Source organism: Lepidochelys olivacea, assembly GCF_965140295.1.
Source record: "Lepidochelys olivacea isolate rLepOli2 genome assembly, chromosome: 2".
NCBI lineage: Eukaryota > Metazoa > Chordata > Testudines > Cheloniidae > Lepidochelys > Lepidochelys olivacea.
In genome coordinates this window covers 112,651,959-112,679,517 of record NC_140412.1, presented here as the reverse complement: position 1 = coordinate 112,679,517, position 27,559 = coordinate 112,651,959, and the positions used below count along the sequence as shown (strand labels likewise).

At 46.3% G+C, this 27,559-nt stretch overlaps 1 protein-coding gene across 3 annotated transcripts in view; it reads right to left on the bottom strand.

Moving 5' to 3' along the window:
• GMPR (guanosine monophosphate reductase) overlaps positions 1 to 27,559 on the bottom strand; it is a 65,100-nt gene that overhangs the window by 7,203 nt on the left and 30,338 nt on the right. For all 3 annotated transcript variants that reach the window (XM_084619907.1, XM_084619909.1, XM_084619908.1), the window contains exons 6-7: positions 23,699 to 23,805; positions 7,982 to 8,024 (exon numbers count right to left, since the gene is read on the bottom strand). In XM_084619907.1, coding sequence (XP_084476033.1) covers positions 7,982 to 8,024; positions 23,699 to 23,805 — 150 coding nt within the window. The remainder of the gene's footprint in view (positions 1 to 7,981; positions 8,025 to 23,698; positions 23,806 to 27,559) is intronic.

Sequence of the window (27,559 nt, the reverse complement as noted above, 5' to 3'; positions counted from 1 at the left end):
GTGGAAACTGCAGCAGACTTTATATATACACAGAGAATATGAATATATATACACAGAGAATATTCTCTGTGTATATATAAAGTCTGCTGCAGTTTCCACGGTATGCATCCGATGAAGTGAGCTGTAGCTCACGAAAGCTTATGCTCAAATAAATTGGTTAGTCTCTAAGGTGCCACAAGTACTCCTTTTTTTTTTTTGCGAATACAGACTAACACGGCTGTTACTCTGAAACCTGTTTTGTCTATGTGGAACTGAGTTACTGGTATAGACAGCACTGTCCTCCACTGCCCAGCTCCTTTACACGGCCCACAAATAACTGGCATTTATGCAGAACCTGATCTCACAGAGATGGGCCAGAACTAAAATGCAACATCTAAACACTTCCAAATGTTGGGAAAGTTCAAATCTAGATACAACCTTTATGACTGGCTCCCATCTCTGTTGAGCCAAACCAAAATATTGCCAACTCCCCCCCACCCCAAAAAAAAACACTTGGGAAAATCTGGATCCTTATCTGATCTTCACCGCTCCTCTATCTGTATCATAGGATGAACCAAAACCGTAGAGCCAAATTTGAATATGGGAATATTTTTATCTGGAATCACATCCAAAATATGAAGTCTGGGTTCATTTCTAATAGCCCTAGCAAAGTTGAGTCCAGCTACAGGGCAACTCTATCACAGAACCCATCTGCCCTGGTATATAACTCTTGCTCCATCTGCCCCATTGGTTATTTGATGAGAACAATATGTTCATGTTAAAAGGTATTTTAAAAAAATATCTTTGTGCCAAATCACTGTAGCATATGTAATATTTATAGACAGGCACCCATTCAGGGTCTCCTGTCACTCCAACTCACTGACAGGCTGTTTCAGATGGCTGTGAGATTCAAAGGCCCAGTTAGAAACTAATCTGATACTTTTCCTAAACTACCAAAACCAGGATTAGTGCCCACCTTCATCACAGTCATTCTAGATCACTTGTGGGGAGCTTCTCTTTCCTCAGCATAACCGTATACCATCTTTAAAGCAATGGCACTGTGAGAATTGTACTACTTATCACCATGGCTGGATTAAAATTACGTAGAGGCCTAGATTCAGTCCATCCAAAGGGACCCCAAAACAAAACAAAGGCTGCCTTGACAAAGTGCTTTTGGTGCTCCTGGGTCTCTGCCCTGCCATTGCTGCCACCTAGTCCTCACCCTCTCTCTGGTGATGGCTTCTCCACCCCATCAATCCACTCCATCAAACTTTCTGGGGCCATGGTCCTCTCACATCAAAACCAAATTTCAAAACTGCAGCATTTCTAAGGCTCTACCAAAATTCATGGACGTGACAAACATGTCACGGACCATTAAATCAATAGCTAGATTTCACAGGGGAGGTCTAGAGGGGAGGTGGAAGGGCAGGGCAGGGCAGGGAGTGCCCTAGCCAGGGGGCTCCTACCACACTCCAGCTGCTAGTCCTGCTCAGGCCAGGGAGGGACAGGACTTCCTCTTCCCCTGCACAGACCCACCTCCACGAACTTCCCCCAGCTGCAGGAAGCTTCAGAGCCCAGCTTCACCTCTGTGAACCTCCTCCGGCTGCGACTCCCCCCCACCCAACCCCCTTTTGGGTCAGGACCCCGACCATTACAACACTGTGAAATTTCAGAAGTACACATCTGAAAACGTGAAATTGACTAATTAAAAAAAACCCTGGCCATGAAATTGACCAAAATGGACCATGAATTTGGTAGGGCCCTGAGCATTTCCCAGAAAACAGCAATTCCGGTTCCCCCACAGCTCTAATTTAAAACAAAACAAAACACTTGAATCACTTGGGGGGGGGGGGCGGGGGGAATGGGTTTAAATTACTGGTATAAAAATGTACCACTTTTGCTTACCCCAGCATAGTTTGCCAAGGTTCCTGTCAGGGATGGGCAGGGTTTCTGCAAACCCAGCCCAGAACTTGACCTCATACCCTCCAGAACATTGAACTAAACTAACTGAAATACACGTTCTTGCCATGCACCAGCTCCAACCACAAGAAGTCCTTTTAACATTGTTTTTCCCCAAGTGTTTTTGCTTCAGTACTTTCTGCTTCACTTTTGTGTTGCTACTGAGGACCAGGGGTTTTCAGAACACTCTTCCCCTTTTGTGCGGAGGTGGGGGCTATGTTTGTTTGGCTTGCTCACGCGCCGTAGTGACCAGAGGTGCTGGTGATGGATTGCAAACCGGGCTTTTTGCTCGCTCACGATCACACACAGCTGGAGTCTTTGTTTTCCATGGACAATGTTTCCATTCAAAAGCTCATTTGTCAGGAAAGGGAAAGTGCAACAACACAGTAAGTACTTTTCATAAGGATCCTCAGTGAGCATTATCAGGCTCCACAGATACGCAGCACGACAGACTGCAAAGAAATCACTGTAAGGTTTGTCTCATAAATCCTCTATGCAGAGCAGATGTTTTCTGCTCTCATAGTTTCATTTACCCCCTCTATGCTAATGACTCCAAAACAGCTACTTCATCCCGTCTCTACTCTCATAACTCATCCCATCACTACCCCTCGGCAGGAAGGCTGTGTTGTGCTTTGGACACTGGACTGGGATACAGGAGCCCTGCGTTCTGTTCCTAGCTGAGCCACAGGCTTCCTGTGTGATCGTGGCCAAGTCATTTAATTGCTCCACGCCTCAGTTTCCACCTCTGTCAAAAGGGATGATACTTCCCTACCTCACGAGAAGGTTCATGGAAGCCACTCATGTTTGTGAGGCACTCAGCTAGTGCAGTGATGAAAACAGGTGCTAAAACAGACTGAATTCCTTGTTCTCAACCTTCCTCTCCACCTCAAATCCTTTCCCCTCCTTTTTCACCACCCCCGAACTTTTCACTCTCAACTCAAGCACCCTGGTCCAAAACCTCAGCGTCATCTTTGACTTCTCCCTCTCATTGTGTGCTCACATCTGACTATAACTTGATCCTGTCAGTTCTCCTGAAACATCGAGACACTCCAGCTCTTCTTCTGCACCCTTCGCACAAAAGCACCAGCTGTGCCCGGCTGGTCACTTCCCACATCCCGTTGTAACCTATACTCCCTCCCCTTGCTTCCCCCAGTCTAACCAAATGGCTGCTGCAAGAGGCATTTTCCAATCACATCACTGCACTCTCAGAAACCATTCACTGGCAGACATGGGCAGCGAATGACCCCGCCCTTCAGGGAGGCTAGCCTCCAGGGCCCGCCCCTTCCACCTGAGGCTCCGCCCTCAACCATCAGGGCCCTGATCCTCCCCCACTCACACCTGGAGCCCTGAGGGGCCCCCCATGGCCAGAGGCGCTCCAGCCCGCCTGCCTCAGCCACTTCATGCCAGTGCCCAGCCTGAGCACTGTCCCTGGGCTGTCGGTTGGCTCAAGCACCAGCCTGACTCCTGGGCCGCCAGCTGGCCTAAGCTGCACCAGGCTGCCAGTGCAACCTTCAGGCACCAAGCTCCAGGTGGCCGGGTGGAGCTGAGCCCCTGCCAGCTTCAGGGGAGAGGGGGAATGAGGGCGGGGCCTCAGGGTGGACCATGGGCGGGGCCACGGCCTGGGTTAGGGGAGGTTTAGCTTCCCCTGGCCTACGATACCTGCCACCCATGCTGGCAAACCCTCACCTTTTGCCTTTTAGTCTGCTTGTCCTTACCCTCAAGGCTCTGCACAGCGCTGCACCTCCATTCTAATTTCTTCCTATTGCCTCGCTGGCTGCCTCCTAAATGCCCCTTTGCCGCGTCCTGTCACACTCACCTTTTTTGCTTCCTTCCATGCTCCCCTTTACGCTTGGAGCTTCTTTCCTGGCACTATGCACAGAACAACCAGCCTGGCTGTTCTTTCAGATGCCCATTCCAACGGCTCCTTTTCACAATGTCTTTCAACAATAACCACTGGTCATCCAGTCTGGTGTGCATCTGGGCTGTTATGTTTGTCTACCTTGGGGCCCAATCCTGCATTCAAATCTACTAGCTTGGGCCCCTGGCCCTACTTGGGCTCTCAATCATCAATCTATTAACGATAAGGAGATTGCCCTAATCTGTGTCAACTCTCAGAACAACTCAGCCCTAATTGTTCGGCCATTTTGTCCAGCCTGCTGCCAGTGCAGGATTGTTGCCTAATCTCAAGTGTTTCTCAACCCTCCCCCTCTCCAAGAAGCAATCTGGGGTCTCACTCAAGAGGGCTCTAATGCCCCAATGCATATCCTGACTAGCCAGTTGCCATGCCCACATCTGCACTTCCACAGGTTTCAGAGAGCAAATTTCTGCTCAGGGCAGCCCAAAGAGACCATTCGGACTCACAGCGAACATTACAAAGACAAACAGTTAAACGTTTTGAAGTAGTTTCCTGTTGTTCTAATTTCTGGAAAGATTCCCACTGAAATAAGAGTTTTTCCACAGGCCAGGTCTCTTCCCCTCCAGCTTGGAATGCAATGAGGTCATAGTCCTCAGCTTGTAATGGCCTTAACAACAACCAGGGCAGGAGACTGAGCAGGATCAGGCTGAAGAGAGATTGGCAGAACAAAGAACGAACTGCACCGGGGGTAACTGTCGAACAACTGACAGTAAAATGCCACATGGGAAATTCTATCCAATCCAATCATTGAGCGGGGCGACTTAGCCCTATGGGGTATATCTATACAACCTACAGGAGTGAGTCTCCCAGGCCAGGTTGACAGACAGATCCCCCTCCCCGAGGCTTCGGAGCCTGACCTCCAGGCTGAGCTGCAGCTTCCAAATTCTGTCTACACAGCTATTTTAAGCCCTATGCAGGCTCGGAGTCTTGCTCCTGCTGGTTGCGTAGACATAGTAACAGTGGCCCCAGGTTCAGCCCAACTTTGGACTGTCCAAAGCCAGCACCAGCTGCCACCATTCAACCATGTCAGAATTACACAATTCTAACAGGTATCAGAGGGGAAGCCGTGTTAGTCTGGATCTGTAAAAGCAGCAAAGAGACCTGTGGCACCTTATAGACTGGTTAGGTCCTGTGATGGTGTCGGTAGTGTAGATATGGGGGCAGAGTTGGCATCGAGGTTTGTTGCATGGATTGGTTCCTGAGTTAGAATTACTATGCTGCGGTGTGTAGTTGCTGGTGAGAATATGCTTCAGGTTGGCGGGTTGTCTGTGGGCGAGGACTGGCCTGCCTCCCAAGGCCTGTGAAAGTGAGGGATCATTGTCCAGGATGGGTTGTAGATCACTGATGATGCGTTGGAGAGGTTTTAGCTGAGGACTGTATGTGACGGCCAGTGGAGTTCTGTTGGTTTCTTTCTTGGGCTTGTCTTGCAGCAGGAGGCTTCTGGGTACACGTCCGCCAACCTGAAGCATATTCTCACCAACCAATCCATGCAACAAACCTCGATGCCAACTCTGCCCACATATCTACACCAGCGACACCATCACAGGACCTAACCAGATCAGCCACACCATCACCGGTTCATTCACCTGCACGTCCACCAATGTAAAAGATGCCATCATGTGCCAACAATGCCCCTCTGTTATGTACATTGGCCAAACTGGACAGTCCCTACGTAAAAGGATAAATGGACACAAATCAGATCTTAGGAATGGCAATATACAAAAACCTGAAGGAGAACACTTCAACCTCCCTGGACACACAACAGCAGATTGAATGGTAGCCATCCTGCAGCAAAAAAATTTCAGGACCAGACTTCAAAGAGAAACTGCTGAGCTTCAGTTCATTTGCAAATTTGACATCATCAGCTCAGGATTAAACAAAGACTGTGAATGGCTAGCCAACCACAAAAGCAGTTTCTCCTCCCTTGGTGTTCACACCTCAACTGCTAGAAGAGGGCCTCATCCTCCCTGACTGAACTAACCTCGTTATCCCTAGCCTGATTCTTGCTTGCATATTTATACCTGTCTCTGGAAATTTCCACTATATGCATCTGACGAAGTGAGTATTCACCCACGAAAGCTTATGCTCCAATACGTCTGTTAGTCTATAAGGTGCCACAGGACTCTTTGCCGCTTTTACAATTCTAACAGCGCTCCACATCCCTAGGTCATGTCACTCATGATGTGATCTAAGAGTCCTGTGATAGTTCCGAGGATTCCAAGCAGCAAGTCGATAGTACCCAGCTGGCAGCAATCAGCTAGAGTGCTGGCCTGGCCGCTCACTCCAGAACTGAGGTTTCCTGACTATGGGTCCCAGATCACAAGGATCCTGCTTTAATTCTCCCTTTATCATCTGGCCTATTCTAAAGATAGGAGCTATATGCAATCCTCGGAGCTGAAGCTGGATTTCAACTCTCCCAGCACTCACACAAAGTTTGGGTTGGTGCAGATCTGAGGTTTTGGTTTAGGCCTCTGATTTCTACCCTTTGAAAATTTCCTGCCAGGTAAATATAAGAACATAAGAATGGCCATACTGGGTCAGACCAATGGTCCATCTAGCCCAGTATCCCCTCTTCCACCAGTGGCCAAATCCAGGTGCTTCAAAGGAAATGAAGAAAACAGGCAATCAACAAGTGTTCCGTCCCCTGCTGTCCACTCACAGCTTCTTGGCAGTCAGAGGTTTAGGGATACCCAGAGCCCGGGGGTCACATCCCTGACCATCAGTGGCTATTAGCCAAGAAGGACCTATCCTCCACGAACTTATCTAAATCTTTTTTTGAACCCCCATTATAGTTTTGGCCATAGCAACAAGTTCCATAGGTTGACTGTGTGTTGTGTGAAGAAGTACTTTTTCGTTTGTTTTAAACCTGCTGCCTATTAATTTCATCAGGTGCCCCCTGGTTCTTGTGTTATGTGAAGGGGTAAATAATACTTCCTTAGTCACTTTCTCCACACCAGTCATGATTTTATAGATCTCTATCAGATCCCCTCTTAGTTGTCTCTTTTTCAACCTGAACAGTTCCAGTCTTTACAATCTCTCCTGATAAGGCAGCTGTTCCATACCCTTAATCATTTTTGTTGCCCTTCTCTGTACCTTTTCCAATTCTAATGTACCTTTTTGGAGATATATGCTGTATCACAATGCCGTGCCGTGACACTGGCATCACAACATGCTAGCGTAACAATGACACTGTGTTGTCCTGTTGCACCCTGGCACTGCCATGTTGTAACACCCCCAAAGGTATTCCAGGGTGTCTTTATGCCCTTCCATCCCAGTGTGGGGATGCGCTCAGCCCCATCAAAATCAGGACTGCCCAGCTTAAACATGAACCAACGTCAACCTTACTGCTAGGACTGACAGACCCCAGCTGTAATTTCTGTGAACAACAGAAAACACGTAAGGCAGATTCTGCTCACAGTCACACCAGCGTAAAGTTGGAGTAACTCCACCGAAGCCACTGATATCACTGAGAACAAACTCTCTCTCTTAATAATTAACTGGGATATACTGAAAGCTTGCTCAGCCCCAGCGGCTTAGTAAAAATAAAATCCCCACTCTTCAGCTGTGCGACTGACTCCGTACAATTTACCCCAGACATCAAGTTTGCCTGCAATCGTTGTTTTGCTGCATACGCATTGTACCTTCACTTGTCAGCCTGCTCTCAACAGTGAGCAGCTGAGCAGAACAGAGGGTCAGGACGAACTGCATGTGTCTTACGCATGGCGTGGCCACGAACCGAAACAAAACAAAGCCTAATGTCAGGCCTCCCAGATTTGGCAACGTCCCAGTGAAGTAATAGTGAAAGCTAGTTGGAGGTAACCTTTATCTTTCAGCTACTGTCTCTGCAGGTCATAAAACTCCCGTCTCAGTCACCCCAATGTTTCTAAATAAGATGTTGATCTGTGCATTTTTTTGGTCTGTATAATTTGAACTGTATAAATTAGATATAGGGTCAAATTCATAGTTTGTGTATTAACTTTAGTGGGGTTACCCCAGGGATGAAGATAGCCTGGTATTGATTAGACATTTAAGGCCCAATTCATGCTGATGTAACTTTACTGACTGCATGGGAGTTTCATCGGAGATGAATTAGGCCCTCAGACTCTAAACACGACATAGTGTACTTACCAAACGCTTTGGCGACATCTCCTGGACAGCTACAGCCTCCATCCTGCAACAAGCAAAACAAAATAGAAGTCAGTGAGCAGCAGGGAGCTCACACTCATTGGTGCCCTCAAAACTAATTTGACACAGCAAACATTTGTACAATACAAAACCTGTAATAACATAGCAACCCTTGGGAACCAGCATGGAAAATTCAAATGTAATGATTAGCAATGATTAGGTGCCAGTGGAAATGACAAAGCTGTGTACACATTTAGGACATAACAACTGGACAGGATTTTTAGGAACCCAGATTAATCACTGTAGTTTCATTATCTTTTTAAACCTTATTTACTCTGCTACACATTCTGCTAATGATACTACTGGTAAAAACCGCAACATTCACTCCCTGTTGCAAACCCCAGAAGCATAAAAATTGGAAATGTAAGCCCTCAATGCTCATACAGGCCACCTCCCTGTCAATGAAGGGCTGTGCCCACTACTGCTGCTACTGAGAGCTCTATTATAAACCAACAGACATTTTAACTGTTGGTTTACTGTACATTGAGGAGTCACAGCAGAAGGCAATGTGCTAGCAGAAATAGTTTTTTGATGCAATAATCCACAAGTGAGTTGGGTAATCTCGCCTCTAGTACAAAATATAATTCTCTCATCATGTTCTTCACCATAAACTATGGGCTTCATAAAGCACAAGCTTGAGGCTTTTCATCTTAGACCTGAATGTTTCATCTTCTGTGCAATGTGGTGGTGGCAGTGAGTGGAATGGTGGTTGGGGAAGAGCCATGTAGGTGGAGGAAGGGAGGAATGAAGGATTCTGGGGCAGCTCTGTGTATGTTAATGTAGGTCCTGTCCTGTAAAGTGCTGAGCAACTTACTAGATGCTAAATGTCCTTCGAGCTGATTGATGAGCATGTGACCTGAGGGAGCACCTTACAGGATCAGCCCTTTCCAGCCTAATAAGTTTCCTGTTTTTGATTTTGTTGTGCAAGCTGCTCCAAAGCTAGTATTTTTACTTCATTTTGCTTCACTTTTTCCCCATCTGTAGCAGTTTGTGCTTGTGTATGACCCATGCAGCTGAGCACAGCCAGAAACTCCCATCTCTGCTGCATTTTAGAACAGACAGTGGAAGCAGTGGGCATGTTAAGCCTTGGGTGCGCACACAAGTGTTTCATGGGCTTTCCAAAGGAAACTGAGCTAGTGACCTAAGTTGGTATCATGGTGCTTTGATTGCCCAGGGGGAATATATCCTGCTGATGTTTGGGGTTTTACTCTATTTGCGGATAGCAAGAGAGACACTCCGCTGGAGGTTAAGATAGCTAAACCTCTTGCTGTCAGCTCCCACAAGGGAATGCTTCTGGACTGTGAGCAACGTTTTCTCACTGATGGGCCCCATCCGTGGCTTCCACTCCCTCTCATAGTCTGCCAGAGCCCGGGAGACAGATCATCTTCGAGGAACAAGGTACGGCATTTGCCTAATTGTTACTGTCTGTCTGAGAACGTGAGGCTAGTTTAGCAGCAACAGCAGTTGTGTTTATGGGCTATACCTGTTCAGTAGCTTCGTGTCTTATTTTTGCAACTATCCCAACTGCACAGGTGACAGGGATTTAAAACCTCCCTTAAAAACTTAAGTAATAGGGACCTTAGTGTATAATTATTATTTATTCTTTTTATAATTCACTTACAGTGCAATAAAACTACCCAGTGCATAAGAGACAGAGTAAGATTAATGCCCCAAACATCTGAGCATACAAGCTAAGATAAAGAAAAATACTAATACTATTTCAGGACTAAATGGTGTTTTTTATCAAGAGAGATCTCAAAGCCATTTACAAAGGTGAGTAATCATCATAATGCCCATGTTACAGAGTGAGTAACAGGCACAGAAAGATGTGATGAAAAATAGTTCCAGATATACTGTGATAGAACAAACAAAATGTCACACACAATAACCTGTGTTAAAAGAACATTACTAAGATTGCGAAGTCAAGCACCCCAAAGTTGGGAAATACCAGATTTAAGGTTTCCTGTACAACATTTTGTGCACAGGCATTATGATACAGTCTTTAATTACATGATCACATACTATTTTTTCCCACAGGACCCAGTTCAGTCAGTCCCAGTTCTCCCACATCCTGGCTCCTCATCAGAGCTGTCTCCCCTCCCCCTACACCTCAATCTCCTTGTCCCACTGGGTCTCAGTCCAAGTCTCCTTGCCCAGCCTGCACTCCAGCTCCTCATCCAATCTCAATTTCCTCCCACCTATTGGCTCCCAGTCCCCCCTGGTTCCCTCCCTGGCTCCCAACCCCAGTCTCCTTGCCCAGCCAGTCCCAGTCTCACCTTCCACCCCAACACCAGTCTCAGTTTCCCCCTCCCCGCCTGCCTCCATTCCTGTGCTTCCCAACTTCCTAGGCTCCTTTTCCAGATCTACTCCCTCTGCCAGGTTCAGCTCTTGTCTCCTCTGTCATTCAATCAGAAAGCTACCTCCTCCACCTGCCTGGGCCCCAGCAGTATGGGGGGAGGAGGGAGGGGTCATTTAGAGCAAAGGCTAACCAAGCTCCCTGCTCTCAGATCAGGTGTCTGGACTGTCACAGCACACAGCAGCCCAGAGCTGCAACTGCAGGGCAAGTCCCGCTCAGCCCCAGGGAGAAGTAGGCTCAATGCTGATGGAATCTTATGGGAATTCAGCAGCTAAAGTCTGTACTGAGCATGTGCAAAATTTGATTTTTCAAAGGCTTATAATAAGTTAGCCAGTTTTTTGCAGCTTTCATGGGGACAACAAATGGTATGTGCCTGAGACAAAGGCCACCCCCCTGCCAAATTTTGAGTTCCTGGTTCAAAGCATGAGGGCGGTATAATTTTTCACACAAAAAAGTTGCCAGAATTTTTTTTAACAAGGGAAAACAAGCATATTTTCCCCTAGCCTCATTCTCAGAAATGGCTGAACCATTTTGTCTGAAATTTTCCTAAACAATTCAGCCTAAGGGAGACCCTAGCATGGAAAATTTCCCTCCAAACAGTTAAAGTCTGGCCAAGTTTGAAAACAAGGCATTGTAATGGGAAGTGTCATGCAACTTTGATAACAGGTTGTTCTTTCAGCCTCACCTACAGCACCAGCAAAAATATATATCCGCTATACTACGTGAAGAACATACATATGGCACACGATAGACACAGTACAACAGTATATACATAGGGCACACTTAGGCATGAGCAAAATAGAGTGGCAGCAGCTGAGTGAAGAATACCTAAGTCATCCTACTTATGTAGCAAGTGATGGCTCAGACAGGCTAGGGGCAGCATGAGAGAATGGGCATTGCCTCTTTGAGGGGGCACATATAATATATGCCGTCGTCTATAGTAGAAATGCATTTCATTTTCAAGATTTCAGAGTAGCAGCCGTGTTAGTCTGTATTCGCAAATAGAAAAGGAGGACTTGTGGCACCTTAGAGACTAACCAATTTATTTGAGCATTAGCTTTCGTGTAGCTCACGAAAGCTAATGCTCAAATAAATTGGTTAGTCTCTAAGGTGCCACAAGTCCTCCTTTTCTATTTTCAAGATTGTTGGCTTATTAAAGTATATGTCTGCTTTTCTATGCAGGACGATAGTTCTCTGACCTAAAAGAAACAAAAAGAACAAGTAGTACTTTCTAAGGTGCCACAAGTGCTCCTCGTTCTTTTTGCTGATACAGACTAACACGGCTACCACTCTGAAACCTAAAAGAAACAGAAACTTTATCCCAAGCAAAGCCATGAAGAGCAAACTTGCCTCCTGAATAACCTCCTTGCTGCAGCTTACTTCTGCACTTTCATAAGACCAATGTGCTAATGCAGCAGGGAAAGTGAAAAAGGAGACAGCTGGCTCTCAGACAAAAGAGCAGGCGGACAAAAAAAAGTCCATGTCTTTTTGACAGTGTTTCCTCTTTTCTTTCAGTGGATTGTGAAAGATTCATTTCTGAGATGAGCTTTGAGTCTTAAAGTTTAGTTAAAGCCAGAAAAATAGGTGTACCAAACTTCATCCCTGGTGCAACTCATTTGGTAGACAGGGAATGAATTTGGCCCACCATGTAAGAACTGGCACCTTCTCACTCAACATATTTGCCCCGTGAGTTATATCTACTCACTGTATTGATTTAAACAAGTTTTAAATCCAGTTACCATTGCAGTGCTCGTACGGCTATGGGAGAGTTAGCTGGAGCCTGTTCTGTTCACATAGTGCGCCCACCACTGTGATGTGACTGGTCCATTCCATTTTTAAGATATCCTTCACTTTGTGGGCAAACAGTACCACAGCCAGCAGTATGCTACCTAAACAAGACGAGTTCATGGATGAAGAGCAAATGGCTGAAAAAGCACTGGGAAGTGGAGGAAAACCATTCCAAAGAACTAACGAGTATCAGATCATAACCCAAAATCAAGGGTGTCTGCCTGCAGATCATGAAGATGGTATGAAGCTTTGGAATACTTTGACATTCCTCGCGGATACCAGATATCAAAATAACCACAGCTGCTAACAATGCTTCTTCCACTTAGCCCTGGTCTACACTAGGACTTTAGGTCGAATTTAGCAGCGTTAAATCGATGTAAACCTGCACCCGTCCACACAATGAAGCCCTTTATTTCGACTTAAAGGGCTCTTAAAATCAATTTCCTTACTCCACCCCTGACAAGTGGATTAGCGCTTAAATCGACGTTGCCGGCTCGAATTTGGGGTACTGTGGACACAATTCGATGGTATTGGCCTCCGGGAGCTATCCCAGAGTGCTCCATTGTGACCGCTCTGGACAGCACTCTCAACTCAGATGCACTGGCCAGGTAGACAGGAAAAGAACCGCGAACTTTTGAATCTCATTTCCTGTTTGGTCAGCGGGGCAAGCTGCAGGTGACCATGCAGAGCTCATCAACACAGGTGACCATGATGGAGTCCCAGAATCGCAAAAGAGCTCCAGCATGGACCGAACGGGAGGTACGGGATCTGATCGCTGTTTGGGGAGAGGAATCCGTGCTATCAGAACTCCGTTCCAGTTTTCGAAATGCCAAAACCTTTGTCAAAATCTCCCAGGGCATGAAGGACAGAGGCCATAACAGGGACCCGAAGCAGTGCCGCGTGAAACTGAAGGAGCTGAGGTAAGCCTACCAGAAAACCAGAGAGGCGAACGGCCGCTCCGGGTCAGAGCCCCAAACATGCCGCTTCTATGATAAGCTGCATGCCATTTTAGGGGGTTCAGCCACCACTACCCCAGCCGTGTTGTTTGACTCCTTCAATGGAGATGGTGGCAATACAGAAGCAGGTTTTGGGGACGAAGAAGATGATGATGATGATGAGGTTGTAGATAGCTCACAGCAAGCAAGCGGAGAAACCGGTTTTCCCGACAGCCAGGAACTGTTTCTCATCCTGGACCTGGAGCCAGTACCCCCCGAACCCACCCAAGGCTGCCTCCTGGACCCAGCAGGCGGAGAAGGGACCTCTGGTGAGTGTACCTTTTAAAATACTATACATGGTTTAAAAGCAAGCATCTGAAAGGATTACTTTGCCCTGGCATTCGCGGTTCTCCTAGATGTAGTCCTAAAGCCTTTGCAAAAGGTTTCTGGGGAGGGCAGCCTTATTGCGTCCTTCATGGTAGGACACTTTACCACTCCAGGCCAGTAACACGTACTCGGGAATCATTGTACAACAAAGCATTGCAGTGTATGTTTGCTGGCATTCAAACAACATACGTTCTTTATCTCTCTGTGTTATCCTCAGGAGAGTGAGATATAATTCATGGTCACCTGGTTGAAATAGCGTGCTTTTCTTCAGGGGACACTCAGAGGAGCCCATTCCTGCTGGGCTGTTTGCCTGTGGCTAAACAGAAATGTTCCCCGCTGTTAGCCACAGGGAGGGGGGAAGGTTGAGGGGGTAGTCACGCGGTGGGGGGAGGCAAAATGCGACCTTGTAACGAAAGCATATGTGCTATGTATGTAATGTTAACAGCAAGGTTTACCCTGAAAGAGTGTAGCCACTGTTTTATAAAATGTGTCTTTTTAAATACCGCTGTCACTTTTTTTTTCTTCCACCAGCTGCATGTGTTTCAATGATCACAGGATCTTCTCCTTCCCAGAGGCTAGTGAAGCTTAGAAAGAAAAAAAAATGTCAGACAGCAGGAAAGCACAAAATGACCGGGAGGAGAGGTGGCGGGCGGAAGAGAGTAAGTGGCGGGCTGAAGACAGGGCTGAAGCTCAAATGTGGCGGCAGCGTGATGAGAGGAGGCAGGATTCAATGCTGAGGCTGCTGCAGGACCAAACCAGCATGCTCTGGTGTATGGTTGAGCTGCAGCAAAGGCAGCTGGAGCACAGACTGCCACTGCAGCCCCTGTGTAACCAACCACCCTCCTCCCCAAGTTCCATAGCCTCCACACCCAGACGCCCAAGAACGCAGTGGGGGGGCCTGCGGCCAACCAGCCACTCCACCACAGAGGATTGCCCCAAAAAAAAAAGAAGGCTGTCATTGAATAAATTTTAAAGTTGTAAACTTTTAAAGTGCTGTGTGGCATTTTCCTTCCCTCCTCCACCACCCCTCCTGGGCTAACTTGGTAGTCATCCCCCTATTTGTGTGATGAGTGAATAAAGAATGCATGAATGTGAAGCAACAATGACTTTATTGCCTCTGCAAGCGGTGATTGAAGGGAGGAGGGGTGGGTGGTTAGCTTACAGCGAAGTAGAGTGAACCAAGGGGCGGGGGGTTTCATCAAGGAGAAACAAACAGAACTTTCACACCGTAGCCTGGCCAGTCATGAAACTGGTTTTCAAAGCTTCTCTGATGCGTACCGCGCCTTCCTGTGCTCTTCTAACCGCCCTGGTGTCTGGCTGCGCGTAACCAGCAGCCAGGCGACTTGCCTCAACCTCCCACCCCGCCATAAACGTCTCCCCCTTACTCTCACAGATATTGTGGAGCACACAGCAAGCAGTAATAACAGTGGGAATATTGGTTTCGCTGAGGTCTAAGCGAGTCAGTAAACTGCGCCAGCGCACATTTAAACGTCCAAATGCACATTCTACCACCATTCTGCATTTGCTCAGCCTGTAGTTGAACAGCTCCTGACTACTGTCCAGGCTGCCTGTGTACGGCTTCATGAGCCATGGCATTAAGCGGTAGGCTGGGTCCCCAAGGATAACTATAGGCATTTCAACATCCCCAACAGTTATTTTCTGGTCTGGGAATAAAGTCCCTTCCTGCAGCTTTTGAAACAGACCAGAGTTCCTGAAGATGCGAGCATCATGCACCTTTCCCGGCCATCTCACATTGATGTTGGTGAAACGTCCCTTGTGATCCACCAGAGCTTGCAGCACTATCGAAAAGTACCCCTTGCAGTTTATGTACTCGGCGGCTTGGTGCTCCGGTGCCAAGATAGGGATATGGGTTCCGTCTATGGCCCCAACACAGTTAGGGAATCCCATTGCAGCAAACCATCCACTATGATCTGCACATTTCCCAGGGTCACTACCCTTGATATCAGCAGATCTTTGATTGCGTGGGCTACTTGCATCACAGCAGCCCCCACAGTAGATTTGCCCACTCCAAATTGATTCCCAACTGACCGGTAGCTGTCTGGCGTTGCAAGCTTCCACAGGGCTATCGCCACTCGCTTCTCAACTGTGAGGGCTGCTCTCATCTTGGTATTCATGCGCCTCAGGGCAGGAGAAAGCAAGTCACAAACTTCCATGAAAGCGCCCTTACGCATGCGAAAGTTTCGCAGCCACTGGGAATCGTCCCACACCTGCAACACTATGCGGTCCCACCAGTCTGTGCATGATTCCCGAGCCCAGAATCGGCGTTCCACAGCATGAACCTGCCCCATTAGCACCATGATGCATGCATTGGCAGGGCCCATGCTTTCAGAGAAATCTGTGTCCATGTCCTGATCACTCACGTGACCGCGCTGACGTCGCCTCCTCGCCCGGTATCGCTTTGCCAGGTTCCGGTGCTGCATATACTGCTGGATAATGCGTGTGGTGTTTAATGTGCTCCTAATTGCCAAAGTGAGCTGAGCGGCCTCCATGCTTGCCTTGGTATGGCGTCCGCACAGAAAAAAGGCGCGGAACGATTGTCTGCCGTTGCTCTGACGGAGGGAGGGGCGACTGACGACACGGCTTACAGGGTTGGCTTCAGGGAGCTAAAATCAACAAAGGGGGTGTCTTTACATCAAGGAGTATTTCAGGCAGGACTTCACGGAGGGTTCCAATAAGAAATGGTGCACCTAAGTTATCATTCTTATTGGAACAAAGAGGTTAGCCTGGCCTCTGATTGATACATGGCTAGATTTACCTCGCTGCACCTTCTCTGTGAGTGACTGCAGTGTGACCTAGAGGAATGAGTCCCCTAGACAGGGGAGGAGGCAAATGAGTACAAAACAAATCTGGTCTATTTCTTGTTTTGACCCACTCCATCTATCTTTTACATCTTTGGTTGGCAGCAGACGGTGCAGAAGGACTGCATGCCATCCACATCTCATGGCTGCTCGGCAGAAGATGGTACAGTACGACTGCTAGCCATCCTCATCTCTTGCCTGCCTGGCAGAAGATGGTACAGTACGACTGCTAGCAGTCCGTATCGCCTGCCTGCTCACCATAAGACGGTTCAATAGGACTGACTGCAGGACTAAAGAGAATGACCTGGTCAAGTCACTCCAAATTTAGTCCCTGTGCCCATGTCTGTCCAGGCGCTCCCAGCCGACGTGGCCAGGAGCACCTCGGACATGACGATGACGGCTACCAGTCGTACTGTACCGTCTGCTGCCACAAGGCAAGGGGTTGCTGCTACTGTGTAGCAATGCCATACCGCGTCTGCCAGCACCCAGGAGTCATAGGGTGACGGTTACCTGAGCGGGCTCCATGCTTGCCGTGGTATGGCGTCTGCACAGGTAACTCAGGAAAAAAGGCGCGAAACAATTGTCTGCCCTTGCTTTCACGGAGGGAGGGAGGGAACGGGGGCCTGACGATATGTACCCAGAACCACCCACGACAATGTTTTATCCCCATCAGGCATTGGGATCTCAACCCAGAATCCCAATGGGCAGCGGAGACTGCGGGAACTGTGGGATAGCTACCCACAGTGCAACGCTCCGGAAGTCGACTCTAGCCTCGGTACTGTGGAAGCGCTCCGCCGAGTTAATGCACTTAGAGCATTTTCTGTAGGGACACACACACTCGAATATATAAAACCGATTTCTAAAAAACCGACTTCTATAAATTCGACCTTATTCTGTAGTGTAGACATACCCTTACATTCCACCCAGACAGATGCTGACTTGGCTCTGGTGACCCTTGTATTTGTCACCTCCAGGCTTGATTCTTGTAACACGCAGCACCTGGGGCTGTAAACAAGAAGCTGTGGAAACCCTCAGGTCGGTCAGAATGTGGCAGATCCCCTGCTCAAGCTTTCTGAGTTGATGTGCACACACTACCCTGGTTTTCCAGTCACCTCCCCAATGCCTGATTGAATGCTGCAGATCAGTTACAGTGTTTTCCCCAGGAATTGAAATTCGGGGGGGGGGGTTTGAATTTACAGGAGGGGGGGGCGTCAGGGCCGAGGAGGGGTGAGACCATGAGGGTGACGGTGGCTCTATGGCACCATAGTAAAAACTGAAAAATGTTTCATGACCATTTAATTAGATTTAACTCATGTTTTAAAATCATCACAAAAATTAAAGTTGGCTACTCAAGCCTTCTATGAAGCACTACATCTTCATCCTTCTTGGTTTCTTGTTATAATTTTGCACAACTCTGTTAATGAACTTCTTGGATGCAATGCGTTCATCTTTGGTGGTTTCTCGTGTGTCCAGTACTTCCATTCCTTCAACTGATATGCTCATTAGATCATTCACAAGATCAGACAGGAGACTTCTTTCAGAAGACAAAGTTCTATTCAATGAGGCAAAAGAACGCTCAACTGTAGCTGATGTGACTGGGAGTAACAAGAGATGAATTCCTACTTCTTGCATCCCATGAAACATAGCACAAAGATCGGGTCAAGCCACTAGTGATGATAAAAAAGAAGTTGAAGTCAAATCTTCATTCATTGTTCAAATTCTCTATTCTGTCCTGAGCACATGGCAGCCCCATTGCTGGTAGTGCCTCACTTCACTCAACTGTCGGTGTTCGATAGGACAGGGATCTGTAAAAGCTACACAGAGGTTGAGTAGAATCTGTAAGTCGCTGATGTAGATTTTTAAGAATCAAGTCTGTGTACCTTTTCAGTTGTCTTAACAAACACTTCTTGTCCTCTTCACTTAAGGATTCGATATAAATGCCTTCATTACTCAACTTCTGGACTGAAGTCTTTGCTTCTTCCATGCTTTTTCAATGATAGCTCTCTGATCCAAATGTAGCTTCTATTGCTGGACAAAGATTTACTACTGTTGTAGCAGATGCCTGGATGGCATTGTTTAATGATCCAAGTGGTTTCAACAGTAGACTTATAAGGGAGAGAATGGCAATAGTCTTCTCTGAACGTAGTAGCAAAAGTAATCCACCAGCCTCACACTACTTAGATCCATCCCATCTTGGTAGATACTACTTTCCAAAGCCAGTAATAATGGCTGGAGTAATTTTAAGACAACAGCCAAGGATCACTCATGAGAAAGCCAGAGGGTTTTCCCAGGTTGGACTAATTTGAACTTCAGTCCCAGTGTATTTTCTATATTTTCCATGATATTCAGTCTTTTTGGACTCTTGCTGAAAAAAGAATATAATGAAGACATTAAATTTATAGCTTTTTAAATGTCTTTTGAAGAGTCTGCAGCTCGTACTAGCGCTAGTTGGAGTAGATGGCCTCTACAGTGTGTATAGGAGAGATTAGGGTTACACTTTTCTCTGAGCAAAGCTTATACTCCACCATGTCTTCTAGAGAAGTTTGCAGCTCCATCAAATGCACAAGCAGCCATCTGTTTGGGGTCCAACTGACAAGCATGTAACTCTTCTAAGATGTGGGTTGTCACAGATGCAGCCGATGTGTCTTCTATAACTTGAACATCTAGAAATGCATCTACTGGCCAACCACTGACATCAAGATAACGGACACAATGACTTAATACTTGATGTGCATTTGCATCATTGCATTCATCAGCCGGTATGCAAATTTTTTTTGTGGTGAGAGAATTCTTCACTTTTTCAGTAGTTGAGTCTTTCACTCTTGCACCACATGCTTCTAGCCAGTCAGTTGAGTTTCTGGCAGAAAGATAGTGAGCATTTGCTGGTCTTGTTCAGAACCAGTGTTCAACCTCAGGATGAACAAGTGACAATGAACTTAACATTGGCCTCCAGTTTGTAGTGTGTGGTATCTCTTGCTTAAATAGAAAGTATGATGCCACAGCCATGTTTGTTCGCATGAACTGTGTTGTGTCTCCAGCATTCTTAACAGCCTCATTAACACTCACCGGTGTTGTCCTTGGTCAGTGGAGACTCAGAGTTCAGAGGTGCTTTCACATGAGTTCACCTCCCAGGTGGGGGGCAAGAAGGAACCTTGTTCCTCCAGCTGCTCACTGTTTGCTCTTGCCACTGTTGTTCCTTGTGCCACTGTTCACTCCATCGCTTTGTTGCCAATGGCCCTGCACCATTTGCCACTGTGACCTCTGCGAGTTGGTCTCTTGAGGTTCCACCCAGCTCTCAGTGATTTCAGCTGAGCTCTCAGTGGGGGAACCTCACTGCTAGTGCAGACTGGGCCGTCTCTTCCACAGAAACACTGTCCCACAGCAGGTCTAAGCACTTAGACCTGATTTTCAGTAATTTCAGCTGTAGTGGTCACTTAACAAAATAAAAAGGAGTACTTGTGGCACCTTAGAGACTAACCAATTTATTTGAGCATAAGCTTTCGTGAGCTATAGCTCACTTCATCGAAAGCTTATGCTCAAATAAATTGGTTAGTCTCTAAAGTGCCACAAGTACTCCTTTTCTTTTTGTGAATACAGACTAACACGGCTGTTACTCTGAAACTTAACAAAACAAAAGACTCTCTATGGAGCCTAATCAGCTCTGTCTTTAAACAGTGGAAAGGGGCAGGCCAAACAGTACTTCTGACTCAGGTAGACCATCAAGCAAAACACCTGTCCCCACCCTCTCTCTTGATGCCCTCAATCAGCACAGGCTAAGTACAGTTCTACTGCCCTTTACTCAGACAATAAGAACAACTACATTTCATTACCCTTCACCCGCCCTGCCCCCTCCTGCATTCAAGTGATTTGTAACCCAACCCCAGCCAAAATCTATCACTTGGGCAACACAGTTCTGTTTGCTGGATACCTAGGTAGATTAGGTGTGACTGTAAATACAAATCTGGTCCTGAAGCCTTTCTCCCCAGCTCATCACTAGCTGTCAGGGAGAGCTCATTTAGACTTTGCTTACAAATCATAATTTGAAATTATTAGGTTGGCCAACATCACCAAAATGAATGCACTGACATTGTCATAAAGAATAACAGCTGTATAAGGAAGCTAGTCTATGTTCATACTTTTCAAATCTATTATACTTTTTCAGATATACGTATTTTATCACACACTGTATATGCTTTTAAAGTGTGTATTAATGTTTCAATTTCAATTCAAATTTCCAGTCACTAAACAGGAATCACTGCATGTAACTAGTTCACAAAACTGGGAGGGGTGTTGGGGAAATTCACGGGGAGTGTACATCTCTCCTCCCCCCCCCCCCGGAGTGGTGTGGGGTAATCCCATCCTCACCCTCGGTCTAGTCCCTTTACGCTGGATTCCAGTGGCGTAAAGGGACCCTAACGGCCTCGGTTCCAGCTGGAGGAGGATTCCCCTGGCTCAGGTACTGTAGCACACAGCCACAAGGCTATCCTCTAAGGACTCCCCCTTAAGTCACAAGCCCTGGCTTAAAGGGCTCATCAGGGGCAGGCTGCAGACTTTCCAGGCAGTGCTGCTGCCCATAGAGTAGCCCAGGGAGGCTCTCATAACTAACACAGGCGCCAGGTTTAAATTACGCTGGAAGCTGCTCTGGCCCCCAAAACTGCCCAGGATCAGGTGTGTGCAAAGGTGGCCGAAAGCCATGTTAGAACTCCCTCTGCCTGGGATGCAGGTTCTGTGCTGCATCTCTTAGGTTGCGTCTACACTACAAGCTAGGGGTGTGATTCCCAGGTCATGTAGGCATACCTGTGCTAGCTCTCAAACTAGCCGCAACGTAGCCACGGTAACACAGGCAGCAGCGGTGACATGGGCTACCCACCCTGAATACATAGCCAGAGGGTTACGGTGGATTTGTACTGGGGATGGAGAGTGTCGCACAGGCGGCAGCTATTATTTTTAGCACACTGTTACCATGAGTATGTCTCCTCGATCTGGGAATCACGCCGTCCTCTCAAGTGTAGGCACAGAGAGAACAGAAGCTCCCCTCAAGTCCTGATCTTCAAAGCTTTCAGTGGGTTGAGTCCACCCTATTTTAGGGACACCTCTCTCTGACATAAGCCTGAGCTTTCTCACAATAAAATAAAGCCCTTCTATCTTTTTGTGGATAGGGGACAGAGAACTAAAGAGAAGGTAACCATTTTAAGTGAGTGGACTTTGCAAAACACTCAGTCAGATATCACAGTGATGAGTGTGGTATAAATGCATAACGTTACATTAGAACAGATAGCTAAGAAATATGCCATCAACAAAATTCACAGCTAAATTCAGCCCGCAGACCCTTTATTACTGGTAATGACACAAGAGTCAGAAAGAACCCAGCTGCAATGCTCAGATCCCAAGCAGAGTGTACAGTGCCAGCAGTTAGGGGGGAAAATATTTCCTTTTTTTTCCCCTTAACAGAATGTATCTGAGCTTGAGATCAATGAAATGGATTAAATATAGAGTCCTACCGTCTCATTGAACTAAATGGGGTTGCATGGTCATAACTGGGAGGGGAATTTGAGTCAATCACTGTTCTGACTTTAACTGTACTTCAATTACCGTAAAGTCCAAGTATTAAAAAAAGCCCTATTATAGTGCATCCAAACACTGGATTCTTCCTTGCCATGCCTCCAATTGTATCCATTAACAATCTCTCTACAAGGGAACTCTCACGTGTAAATTAATGAAAAGACTCCCATTCCCATTGTCTCTTAGTAACTGTAATCTCTCCAGCAATTTAAGGGAGCCAGACTCAAGTACTGGCAGAAGGGATGACAGGTTCTTGTTTTTTGCCTGCTGTCAAAAGCCGAAAGCCTTAGTTCTCCAAGCATATGTCTACACTTTGAGCTGCGGGTGTGATTCCCAGCTCAAGGAGACCTATTTGCACTAGCTCTCATCAAGCTCGCATGCTAAAAATAGAGTGTAGTCACTGGTGCGAGTGGCAGGAAGGTCTAGCCACACCAAGTACTTCCCCAGTCTAGGCACATACTGTGGGCAGCTAGCCCCTCCCACTGCTCACAATGCTGCAACTACACTCTACTTTTATCATACAAGTTTGACGAGAGCTAGCATGGGCATGTCTCCTCAAGATGGGAATCATACTCCCAGCTCAACATCTAGACGTATCCAAGAGGCAAGTGAGCAGTGTTTAAGTGGATAGAGTTTATTAAAAAACAAACATACAACAAAAAACAACCTAGAGTTGAGGCCCCAGTCAAACCTTGGATCTGGGCCCAAATCAAAACACCTGATCCAAGACTTTAAGGAGTTTGAAATATGGATCTCGATCCAAATTTTGAGCCCATCTCTATTAAAAAATAAAATTCTTTAGAATGGTGAGCGGAAGAAAAGGATCATTGGAAAATCAAGATGGTCCTGTAAACATCATTACTTTGATACCACCTATTAAATTTTCAAGACTTCTTGATCGTGACTCACCCTTTCATACATATTATTTTGGTCTCTGCTGTTGCCATGAACACATCTGTAAAACTCCATAACTCATAAAATTATGAATTTCTTTTATATATGGTCAGGTATTTCTACTTGCTCTTGTGAATTCCATATAGGTGAGCAGGGGAGAAGAAAAATATATATATGAATGAATAATAAAAAAGGGATAAAGACCTGATTTTAACTAGTACTTGCTTTCCTTCCCCCTCCTCTCTGCCCCCAGTCTATTACACATCCAGTTCCAGGAAATACAAACAGACCATTTCAACTTAGAACATTTCAGAGCATCAAGTTACTGGGAAGGGGAGACATTTTTATTCCCCAGAGCCTCAAGCCATTACCACCACAAAGCTCAGTCAAATTGCAGCAGCTCATACTCCACACCATGTGGCTCTGCAGTACCCCCCCCCCCAACATTTCAACTTGTCTTGGTGGGGTGAGGACTCCTGCAGCTCCACTGTCTGAAATGGCCCTGTCCTCAGTACACGAGCTTCTAACAGGATGTCTGCATGTGACTCCCCATGTCCTGCTCACTGACAGGCTCACTTTTCTTTCACCCATTCAAAGGGATCTTCCTTCCACAGGGACAGTTGTTTGGCTCCAAATCAAAATGTTAACATTCTTTTAATTCTGTTAATTTATATACCCAGACTTTGGAGTTTTGTAATTTTCCACTGCGGAGAGCGGGAGGCTGAGAAGGAAATTTTCAAAAGCATAAAGTCAGTGGGAATTGGGCATCATTTGTACCATTGCAAACCTCTGCCTGATTAACTATGAACTACAAAAGAGAATTTAATGAAGATCCTTATTTTCAGTGTTCTGGGCTGTTTATTCAGCATTCCTGCCCTGATTTGCCGCGAGTGGTGTTTGGCAGACTATACTCACTTACAGAAATGATATGCCCCTTCAGGCCATGGGCAGAGTCTGCACACTCGATCACAGCACTCAGCTGAGGGTAGCCCACACCTGTCTTAATCCGGGTGGTGCACACAGAACCTAGATGAAAAGAAAATAAGATCAAAAGAATGTAGCCAACAGGCTAGCAGAAAAATTTTTCTGTTGATTTTTGTTTCCACAACAGAAAATTGGGTTTTAGCCTAAATGAATATTTTTTAAACAAAAAGTGTCTGCCTTCCATGGAAAATTTTAATTTTTCATCATAAAACAACATCTGAAAACTGAAATATTTTGATTCTGAAACACTGCCACAATGGCTCATGGGAGTTATAGTTCAGATGCCTCATATCCCCTTTCCCTTTTATTGGCCAGACTCCCAAGTTGGACTTCCTTTCCTATAATGCACCACTATTGCCAGGGACTCCCATGATGTACTTCCCTCTAAGAGGAAAAACCTCGCCTTGCGGGAGATGTAGCCCAACCAGGGAATTGACTCTATAGAAAAGAATGCTAGCATGAAGCACCAAAACTACAATTCCTGTGAGGTTTCAGAGTAGCAGCCGTGTTAGTCTGTATTCGCAAAAAGAAAAGGAGTACTTGTGGCACCTTAGAGACTAACAAATTTATTTGAGCACAAGTATTCGTGAGCTACAGCTCACTTCACTGGATGCATTCAATTTTTTTCCACTGAATGCATCTGATGAAGTGAGCTGTAGCTCATGAAAGCTTATGCTCATATAAACTTGATAGTCTCTAACGTGCCACAAGTACTCCTTTTCTTTTTGTGGATACAGACTAACACGGCTGCTACTCTGAAACCTGTCAGTTTTGTAAAGCAGTCAAACAAACCCAGATTCCAAAGCCCTACTCAACATATACAAGCAGAAGGGAACTACTGGAAAAATAGCAACTTCCACTGATCTTTCACAGGAGTAAAGATAAACAGTGACTGATTTTTCTGAAAACTGGTTGGAAAATTAATTTAAATATAACCTTCACTGTAACTATTTACACTTCAAAGCCTCAAGCTTTATAATTTATCAAGGCAGTTTTCTTTGAAACAGGATGGGAGTTCGTCTGAGTAAAAACCTCAAGATTTGATCTTCTGTGAGTGAACTTTGTTACGTCTGCTTCTAGGCTGGATTACAACTGAAGATCTTTTCTGACAGGTCTCCCAGCAGAGAGTATAGTGCATTCACTGTTAATTGTCTCCACTTAGATACCACAGACTAAATTATTTCTGTGATAATTCACCTGTACGGTAGTCATTACACCTCAACATCTCTGCTGTTTGCATGTAAGGTATCTTATGGTTCTCCTACATTCTATTGTTCTGCACACAACTGCAAGCCTTTGCAGCTCTCAAATTATCTGTTCACGGAGTTCATTACATGAGCTAAAAGGCTTCACCCGCCTGTCCCTGGATCTTTTAATCAGTGAGTGCTACACTGGTCATCCGATTGACACTTTCAAAATTAAACCCAGTCTTATCTGGTTTTACATTTCCCTTTGCTTTGCATTGCGGTCCAATGGCCAAGCCCTGAATCGGGCCTTAGAAGAACTGCATTCTGTTCCCAGCTCTGCTGCTGACCTGCTGGATGACCTTGGGCAAGTCACTTTGCCTCTCTGTGCCTTAGTTTCTCTATCTGTAAATTGAGGCTAATGATACTTACCTACTGTGTTAAAGTGCTCTGAGAGCTACCAATGACAAGCGCTGTATGAAAGATAGGTATTACTAGAGCAACTATTTTCTGCTTTCCGTTGAATGCTCTGGGATGTTTATGTCTAAGTGTTTTCTAATGGTCTGCAATCACAGCTATTAAAAAACAACAAAGCAGGCTTCTATGAGAAGGGGAAAGGTAAACGGGAAGACACAAAAGAACCAGGCACATCCTTGTTCAACAACCAACATCCAGCGACTGAGGGTTTGCCAACACCAAAAAAAAAAAAAAAAGACGACGACCCACAGCAGCGAGTGCCAGAGCCTGAGATCACAAAGCTCACATTCTGGGGGCTAAAAGTAGCAGTGTAGATATTTGGGCTTGAGTTGTAGCCCCAGGTCTGAAACCCTCCCCTGCTGGGTTTCAGAGATCAGGCTCCAGCATAGCCCAAATGTATAAACTGTTATTTTTAGCCCCATATCAGGAGCCCTAGTCAACTGACTTAGGCTTTGAGACTCATGGCCACAGGTCTTTTCTTTGTAGTGTAAACATATCCTCTAAGCACTGGTCTACACTAGGAATTTAGGTTGAATTTAGCAGCGTTAAATTGATGTAAATCTGCACCTGTCCACACGATGAAGCCCTTTTTTTCTACTTAAAGGGCTCTTAAAATCAATTTCCTTCTTCCACCCCTGACAAGTGGATTAGCGCTTAAATCGGCCTTGCTGGGTCGAATTTGGGGTACTGTGGACACGATTCGACGGTATTGGCCTCCGGGAGCTATCCCAGAGTGCTCCATTGTGACCGCTCTGGACAGCAATCTCAACTCAGATGCACTGGCCAGGTAGACAGGAAAAGAACCGCGAACTTTTGAATCTCATTTCCTGTTTGGCCAGCGTGGCAAGCTGCAGGTGACCATGCAGAGCTCATCAGCAGAGGTGACCATGATGGAGTCCCAGAATCGCAAAAGAGCTCCAGCATGGACTGAACGGGAGGTACGGGATCTGATCGCTGTATGGGGAGAGGAATCCGTGCTATCAGAACTCCGTTCCAGTTTTCAAAATGCCAAAACCATTGTCAAAATCTCCCAGGGCATGAAGGACAGAGGCCATAACAGGGACCCGAAGCAGTGCCGCGTGAAACTTAAGGAGCTGAGGCAAGCCTACCAGAAAACCAGAGAGGCGAACGGCCGCTCTGGGTCAGAGCCCCAAACATGCCGCTTCTATGATGAGCTGCATGCCATTTTAGGGGGTTCAGCCACCACTACCACAGCCATGTTGTTTGACTCCTTCAATGGAGATGGAGGCAACACAGAAGCAGGTTTTGGGGACAAAGAAGATGACGATGCTGATGAGGTTGTAGATCGCTCACAGCAAGCAAGCGGAGAAACCGGTTTTCCCGACAGCCAGGAACTGTTTCTCACCCTGGACCTGGAGCCAGTACCCCCCGAACCCACCCAAGGCTGCCTCCTGGACCCGACAGGCGGAGAAGGGACCTCCGGTGAGTACACCTTTTAAAATACTATACATGGTTTAAAAGCAAGCATGTGAAAGGATTAATTTGCCCTGGCATTCGCGGCTCTCCTGGATGTACTCCCAAAACCTTTGCAAAAGGTTTCTGGGGAGGGCAGCCTTATTCCATCCACCATGGTAGGACACTTTACCACTCCAGGCCAGTAACACGTACTCGGGAATCATTGTACAACAAAGCATTGCAGTGTATGTTTGCTGGTGTTCAAACAACATCCGTTCTTTATCTCTCTGTGTTCTCCTCAGGAGAGTGAGATATCATTCATGGTCACCTGGTTGAAATAGGGTGCTTTTCTTCAGGGGACACTCAGAGGTGCCCATTCCTGCTGGGCTGTTTGCCTGTGGCTGAACAGAAATGTTCCCCGCTGTTAGCCACGGGGAGGGGGGAGGCAAAATGCGACCTTGTAACGAAAGCACATATGCTATGTATGTAATGTTAATAGCAAGGTTTACCCTGAAAGAGTGTAGCCACTGTTTTATAAAATGTGTCTTTTTAAATACAGCTGTCCCTTTTTTTTCTCCACCAGCTGCATGTGTTTCAATGATCACAGGATCTTCTCCTTCCCAGAGGCTAGTGAAGATTAGAAAGAAAAAAATGCACTCGTGATGAAATGTTCTCTGAGCTCATGCTCTCCTCCCACACTGACAGAGCACAGACGAATG